Raw genomic sequence first — 8,880 nt, 5'->3', positions numbered from 1 at the left:
AATGGTGTTTCTCTAATTGAAAGTAAGTGGAAGAACCTTGTCCTAATCTAAGAACATTCAAAACTTGCTTGTCTTGCATTCTAAGTTATGGAAGAGAAATAGCATGAGTACTGGTGTTGCCCTAATTGAAAGTAAGTGGAAGAACCATGTCCTAATCTAAGAACATTCAAAACTTGCTTATCTTGCATTCTAAGTTATGGAAGAGAAATTGTCTTCATCCATTGATACAATATATTGAGCTATTAGAGGCAACTTTTCTCTCAAGAACCTCAACCATTGAGTAACTCATTAAAAAATTTGGTTGGTAGTTGCTTCTCTTGGCCAAAGCCTTCAACTATACTAGCACTTCTTTGTCTTTGTACATCAAGTTGAGGGTGGGGTTTTTCCTCTCACCACTTACACCATATTGTTACAATGGGCATATAACTTTGGTTTTTTCTTATGCATTTCATTTTGCATTCATTAGTGAGATTTATGTTTGCCATGTGCCTCCACTACAAATGCTAGTATAATTGGGATTTTTAACATGCTTGCTTCATCATGTCAAGCCTCCCTCTCTCTCCTTCCACTAGGTTGCATCGATGTAAAGCTCACAAGGTTACATTTTGCTTCATTCACATTTTGAAAAAGAAATAGAGGTTGAGAGAGATTTACATGTACCTTATCCCACCTCCATAGTACTTTGAAATATGTGTGCCCAAATGCAACACATATTCCATCTAGAATATAAACAATACCAATGATATTTACATAATTTAGTTTTAGAAAACTCAAACCATTTAAGATAACAAAGATACCCATGAGACAATGCCAACCTAAAGAGGTGCTAAGTGCACATATGCTTGGTGGAGATGCCTAACCACAACTCACAAATCTTGAAGCTAAGTGCACATGTTCTTGATGGAGATGGCTAACCACAACACACATATCTTGAAGCTATATCTTATATAATATCATCCCTACAAACATTTGGGCAAAGTGAGCACAATTAGCAAGTGTTGCTAGCTAGACCATCCATATCATACGTGTATATATGTGTGCATATGCAAATGCACATACACACACACACACACACACATACATAGAGAGTTTGACAACTGAAGTCTCTTGCCACCCCTAAATTCCATCAATAATAATATAGGATAGATTTATGAAAGTTAATCCATTGACTTCAATGCTCATATCCAATGCTTTTTGAATTCTCCTTTTATGTGAGAAAATGTAATATATGCCAAGCCTTATAAGTTACCGTTTGAATGGTCATGATCAATGGGAAAAAGCATCCCAAAAAAATTGGACAAAAAATTGGCCTTTTAGGAGATTTGACTCACTCATTGTCCTAGAAAATGGGGTCATGATTAAATTTTACAAACAAACTCCAAACTTAGAGGGTAAGCATCACATCAAGGGGTCACATAAATTTGGAATCTTTTGTAAAATGAAGCAACTCATAGCATTCTATACATCAATGGAATGAGCTCAAAGAGTATATTCTACATATCCAATGTTTGACAAGTTCAAACTAATATATTTGCAAAAAAAAAGACATAAAATAACAACATCAAGATAAATTAATTGCAAGCTCCAAAAATCAACAATTTCAATATACACTCAATATATGCATATTTGGAAATTCAAGGAGCTATGCAACTAGATTTGAGGAAATATACAATCAAAATTGAATTGGGTTGAGGAGCTTCTTGATCAAAACTATAAGGGGTTGGAGGTAATGGACATGATCTATACATAAAGGCCATAGTGGTAGCTAATGATCGTATAATATAATATTGATGATGCAATTATTATCATAGATGTTATTTCTAGAACTAGTTTAGGTTCTTTCTTAGACACTGAAAGGTAAAAATATATTAAATAATAGAGCACTTATAATAATGAGATCTAAATAATTTGATATATAACATGTATATAATATTTTTCCAAATATTACTATAGAATATGTTTATAAGAAATATTTACATGTCCTTCACAAAAAAGGGGACCTATAAGTTATAGCTAACTCTAAGTTTGATATATTCTCTTATACATTATGTATACAATAATATAATATGTACATATAAGAATGAGATGTAAATTATTTGATATGTATAATATTGTACACAATGTGTATTTTATATATATATATATATATATATATATATATATATATATATATATATATATATATATATATATATATATATATATATATATATAACATTTATGCAAGTGCAAGTCTTTCATTAAAAGAAATGAGACAAGAATACCATATTTTTGTACATGTGGCAAACTATCTTTGGATCTTTTGTGAATCCAAGGATTAATAAGGGCTCCTTTTTTGAAGTGTTTTTACTCTAATGGATTGTCTTGCGTTGGCTCAAAAGGCTCCCTTGTCAAAGGAGAGACTAGTAGAAGATCACACTAGAAGGTGTATAAAGAGAGGTACAAACATAGTGACACTATACAAGGAGTTCAATAGTCAATGAAAAAAAGGGGAGAGAAATTGAGGTGGTGTTGCTCAAACCATATGCTTAATTGAGGAGAGTTTCTTTGTCATGGTTTTCTAATCTTGAGTTGTTTTATCTAAGGATATTAAACAATGAGGTCCTTTCAATCACATTTTAAGGACCAAAGATCATGTTGTTTAAGAGAGAGTCGTCTATAAAGAGAGATAGACACAAAAAAATAAATGTGATGTTAGCTCAATGAAAGAAGCTTTCTTTGTCATGCTTTCTTTACTACACATGTTGCCTCTAAACGACAATCAAGGAGGCTTTATTGCCATGTTTCTTAATGTCATGTCACTTTCTCCAAAGGTCAAATAAAGTTTTCAAGTTGATTTGACATGTGAATCATGAATGCATGGGGGTTCTAGAGATTTTGAAAATGTCATTGGGCTTATTAGGTGTTCATGAAGAACTATTTTAGACATGAAATGGTTTTGTATTTTTTGAGTATCTAAGTTTAGATCTATACTTGTAGTCAAACAACCCCTAAACCCTTGATCACGAAATTATTTGAATATCCGAGCTTACACCAATAACTGTAGTCAAGGGACATTTAAGCACTTGACCATGAATTTTACAAGTGTTCATAGCATAATGCCCATCTTGGCAAAAACTGGCCAAGTCGAGCCACAATCAACTTCTTACATCACAATCAACTGGCCAAGTGTGTCAAACAACCCCTAAACCCTTGATCACGAAATTATTTGAATATCCGAGCTTACACCAATAACTTTAGTCAAGGGACATTTAAGCACTTGACCATGAATTTTACAAGTGCTCATAGCATAATGCCCATCTTGGCAACTGGCCAAGTCGAGCCACAATCAACTTCTTACATCATACTTCTTACATCACAATCAACTCGCCAAGTGCTACACCCGGCCACAAGAATAGAACTCGTGACTTTGGGTTTATAACACCATTTAGCTACCAATTGAGCTAGTGGTTCTTGCATGAACTATTTTGGTAGCAACTACGAAAACCTTTGACCTTTCATCATTTTCATGGTGTAAGGATTTTTGAGTCAAATTTTCAACTAGCTGCTATGAAAACCTTGGACTTTCCATTTTAAATTGATTTTTGAGTCTGATTCTCACGCAAAGTTCGACCTACGGAGCACATCAACTCCCTCTTACGTAGAAGTCTTTCTCTCTGAGGATCCGCGGCTGACCTACGGAGCATATAATCGACTCCCTCTTACGTAGAAGTCTTTCTCTCTGAGTCCCTCGGCTGACCTACCTCATACGTGAGAAAATTTCAGGCAGCTGCTATGATCAGTCTTCACTCCTCATTTCTCCTTTTCACGTGGCGCGGTCCAGCGTGCCATATTTTATGAAATTACCGCTGACGTGACGCTAATTGGGATGAGCGATAGAGCTAAAGCTGCCTGGATGATAATGATCGCTAATCTCTGATCAAAAGCGGCATTACGAATGACTAACTTACCATACTTCCTTAGAATACTTGAATGACTGAATGCATGCAAAAAAAGATTCGACGATGGAAAGACTTAGAGGACTCATCCTCACCATCAGCGTCATCGGAGGAATGTACAGTATATTGCTAATGTCAAGGCACACGCACAGACTGGTCGAAATTACTTACAGATGGTTTTCCTTTTCCACGGACACGTTTTACTCAATTCTTACAGTGCACTGATCAAATGTTCTGGTTATGCCACCGGTCAAATTAGCCCTGATTGGCTAGACTCACAAGCGTTTATACTCCCCAGTCGGCCTAAAACTTTCGACAGCGTACAGCTGACGGAAGCAGGTTAATATCTCTGCTGCGGTCAATGTCAGATTCAGCGGGATTGGTCCACAAGCAACTGCCGTCAACCGTTCCATGCAGGTGTTTCAGTCGATCCTGCTGTTCTTCGTCTGGTAACGTTTGTATTAGTGGACATAATACGCAGTCCATTGAATTCGTCTTCTTGGAGAGGACCGCAGTCTCGTTTGCGAGACAGGATTTGCAGCCGCCATATAGTCTGCCAAGCTAAAGAATAGGTCCCGTATTTGTTCTGTGCCTGCTATATAAGATGATGCAGCATTACAAAGTAATAGCGTAGAGAGCTATATTTGTGTATCACCACGCGCGAACAGACACAAACACCCACCACACACACACACACACACACACACTCTCTCTCTCTCTCTCTCTCTCTCTCTTGTTGCGTCTGTCGAGTCCGTGTGGCCATATTCAACCGCTTCGGTACCAACCAACACATTCCTTCATTGGATTACCGATCCTGTTGTGCGTTAGTTGATATAAAAACCACACTATGGTCAGCGATGTTTCCCGGGCGGCATCAGCTATAGCTGCTCAGAAGAAAAGCGCTGGTTACGCCCTTCTGTATCACCCGCAATTAGCCGACGTGGAGGACAAACCACTTTCATTTGTCAGCAATACAAATAATTGCAGCATTGGTTCAGACGCTGTAGCAGAAAAGATCAACTTGTGCGCGCATTCCCCGGCTGCTGGTGTTACGTCCTGCCCGCTACCTGCAAATGTAGCTACCTTCTCTGTAGTACTTGTAATACTATTTGCATTGCTGTATGTAACGTGGCATCGCTGGTCGCAACGAGGTAGTCAAGATCCCAAGACATGGCCCATCCTGGGCTCTCAGATCGAGGCCTCCAAGCACTACGACTGCCTGTATGACTGGACTACCAGTTTCTTCAGCGAGAGCCACAGGACTGTGAGGATGTGTTCCCTCTGTCGTTGCACCTTTCTCACGGTGGATCCCGCGAACGTCGAGCACATTCTCAAGACCAACTTCTCCAACTACATAAAAGTAAGTTTGCCCACAGAATCTATTTTGTGAGAATTAGGAGAGCTGCCAGTACTGATCATTACATCGTTTGGATACTATGATCGATATTTGTACACACATGCATGAGCAGTGAGCACGCAAAACAACCGGTGGAGTATTTTGATATTGGCGGTGCATAAATGAAATTAGAAAACTATGATTAGATACGGTATTGTGATTTACGACTGCAGTATCATCTGTTCCAGGGAACGGAGGCTCATGAGAGGCTCCACGACATGCACGGTGAAGGTATACTGAACGTCGATGGAGAAACCTGGAGGACCCATCGCAAGATCGCTAGCCTCGAGTTCTCTGTGCGGAAACTCAAGGCTCTTACGAGCACATCGTACAGAGAGGGAGCTCTGAAACTAGCCCAAGTTTTGATGTCTAGAACAGCTTATTACGATGCCCATGCAGATTCGTCGAAATCGCGACCTACAGTGGATATTCAGGTATAATTGCACATTGAATATTGCTGTTTGTATTACAATGATGATCATTAACCTGAATGCACCGGCCGATCGATCGAGCAGTGATTTTAGCGCACTGGGAGATTAATGTTATAACGATCGGTTCTTTCGGTTGATTATATTATTTAATATGGCAGGAGCTCTTCTGCTCTATGACGTTTGAGACGATCTGCAAAGTGGTGCTGGGCAGGTCGACTGCACTAGAGGCAGCTAGTGCAGGAGGCTATCCGCGCTCAACGTCGACGATGCACGAGATCGCGGCTGCCATCGATAATGCGCTTGAGATGATCACGCGGAGGCACATGTTCCCGTGGTGGAGGCTACAGCGCTTCTTGAACGTGGGATCGGAGAGGATCCTACGGCAGGAGATGGACCAGCTGGACTCGTTCTTTTCTGGGGTCATCCGGCGACGCAAGATGGACGCCGCGGCGGCCAAGGAGAGCGCACCACGACTGGTACGTGTAATACGGCATATCGAAGCGATGCCCAGCCTCGCGGGAGATATGGACTGCTCCTGGCGCACACTAGATTAGTGGGTCTCGCACGACTCTTGCTAGCGAGACGCAGTCGCTTTCTGTCCCTGCATACTTCTAGCTGTTTCTATGCTATATCCAATCTCTACGTAAAGCCTTTCAGAACTGATAGCTAGTAGAGAGCCAAAGACGTGCGAGTAGTGTTAATGCACATTTTCTTGACCTTTTCCTTGCATCTACGGCGGCAAAAGAAGTACTATCACGCCTAAAATTCAAGGTTTTATGTAAAGGACATGTATTGTGTGATACTTTTGGAAACTAAAACAGACGACGAACATCATGTTGACAATGATTGATATTGTAGGAAAGGAAAGCCGACGTAGACTTGCTATCACTCTTCCTCGATTACCAAAGTCGAGCGCAAGAACAAGACCACCAGCACCAGAAAGGGATGATGAGCGACAATGAGGTGCGCGATGCGCTATTGAACCTGGTGATGGCCGGGAGGGACACAACAGCCAGTGCGCTCACATGGTTCATGTATTGTGTCTGTTGCCATCCCCAAGAGCAGGAGCGTGTGCACCGAGAGGCTGTCGCGTTGGAGGAGCGCTTGCTACCGCACAAGCATGAGAAGGTAACTATCGAAGAGTTTGCTGAGCTTTTGAGCTACGACTCCTTGCAAGGAATGCACTACACGCACGCAGCATTGGCCGAGACCTTACGCTTGTACCCCTCCGTTCCAAGGGTATGTAGCAATCTTTCCCTTTATGAATTGCCACCTATACATTACTATTGAGGAGCTACTAAATTTGATAGACAAAACTAGTGTTTCACTTTAGAAATAGATTCGTCTAGTCAAGGAGATGCCTTTGAATGGATGCTTAGACAATTAAGAATGCTTATTTGACATTGTAGACAAGAAGCATGGTTTTGATTTTATCAAATTTTAGCATATATCAATAATGCTACCATGGTAGTAAAGCATGTTTTGTCTCTGGACCATCAAGATAATGACAGTGTTGCAGTGTTGTGCAAGAAGTATGGTTTCATTTTGAGAGTGTTGCATTTGTTGTACTTCACACACTCTTCTACACGTATTAATTATTTATTGTTGATAGCTTTTGGTACACGTGTTGCCTTATCACTTGGTTTAACCCTCCTTTCTTGAGCCTTATGATTACATTTAGTGATGTTTAGACTTTCCTTATCACGGTCATTTCACCTATTAATGAGTATCATCGAGCTAGCCCACCTTGTCAACACACTCCTCACCCTTTCATTTTCACACAAATACAGTATTGATGCTTCTACTTCGCTTAAATGAGATTTAACCAAATAGAAGCTTAATGATAAGTTGGTTGAGTGATCCTTATGATTACCCGTTGATTGAAAACATATTAAATTATTTACACTGGATAACATCATACCCTGACTCGATATATTTGCACAGGATGGCAAGGTGGCCTTGCATGATGATGTTCTCCCAGACGGCACCAAGCTCAAAGCTGGTGACCAAGTGGCGTACATGCCCTACGCAATGGGGCGCATGAAGTTCTTGTGGGGCGAGGATGCCTTGCTCTTTAGACCTGACAGATGGCTCGACCATCATGGACACTTCCAACCCCAATCACCCTACAAATTCTCTGCCTTCCAGGTTTATAAATATTATACAACATGTGTTTGCTTACTTATAGTCCTATCAAAAACGGTCTATTACATCTCTTTCACCCAAGTGGCTAATCAAGCATTGACCTACATTAACATTCTTGTAATTGATGCAGGCTGGGCCTCGTGTGTGCCTTGGTAGAGATGCTGCCTTCTTGCAAATGAAGGCCACTGCTGCATTACTCCTTCGCTTCTTCCACTTTGAGATTGTGCCGGAGCACCCTATACACTATCGTATGATGATGATCCTCACCATGAAGTATGGCCTCCAGGTGGCCCTCAAACCCCGCCACAACATTATGTAAATAAGAACCCAAATGTTGTAAATCGCACCTCCATTCTAGCCACTTGATTGATTGGTAAATACCCAATACATCGAATAATGTAATCCACATGTTCAAATGTTTGAAAAGAAGTGTCAAACATTATGAGTGAAAAGGGTCAAACCAATAAATAAGAATCAGCCGATTCGTCTTCTATTGCACCTGCCTAAGATAAACAATAGGTGTTGATTATTATCCTAGATAAAACTTAATTATAGGGAAAATGAACATGATAGATCAATTAAATATTAATATTGATAGCTAAACATGGTGCAGGTTAAATAAAAAGCAAATCTAGTGGTTACAAGGTGTGCTTATATTTTAATAAGTATGTGATAATCTCATCGTATCCATGTTATATTAAACTCTACTTCCACAATGTTGATGTTAGACATAGTCTATTTGGGGTCTTGATGTTCTACAAGCAAAATATCATTATAGTAGGTTTCTATTTTACAAGTGTGCACATATACGTACACACATATAGTTTCAATAACACTGGACTTATTGTGTCTCCAATAACAATAATGACAACCTTTTATATTTTATATTTGCACCATGTTCAACACTTCCATAACTTGAAGATATAAATAAATCTATAATCACAAAGTGTGCTATCATTATTAAATACTA

General features: G+C 39.7%; 1 protein-coding gene across 1 annotated transcript; it reads left to right on the top strand.

The window, feature by feature from the left end:
* The first annotated feature begins 4,785 nt into the window (after positions 1-4,785).
* On the top strand, positions 4,786-8,234 carry LOC148012580 (cytochrome P450 704B1-like). The gene is made up of 6 exons (XM_087669170.1): positions 4,786-5,298; positions 5,523-5,768; positions 5,924-6,241; positions 6,624-7,004; positions 7,710-7,913; positions 8,041-8,234. The coding sequence occupies exons 1-6, from the start codon at positions 4,786-4,788 to the stop codon at positions 8,227-8,229; spliced, it is 1,851 nt and encodes a 616-aa protein (XP_087525296.1). The 3' UTR covers positions 8,230-8,234.
* Positions 8,235-8,880: the final 646 nt, after the last annotated feature.

This window comes from Lygodium microphyllum, chromosome 27 (genome assembly GCF_053477565.2).
Source record: "Lygodium microphyllum isolate KBCC chromosome 27, Lygodium_microphyllum_v1.1.10, whole genome shotgun sequence".
NCBI lineage: Eukaryota > Viridiplantae > Streptophyta > Polypodiopsida > Schizaeales > Lygodiaceae > Lygodium > Lygodium microphyllum.
Note: the sequence above shows the minus strand (reverse complement) of the source record. Positions and strands in the feature narration are given on the sequence as shown.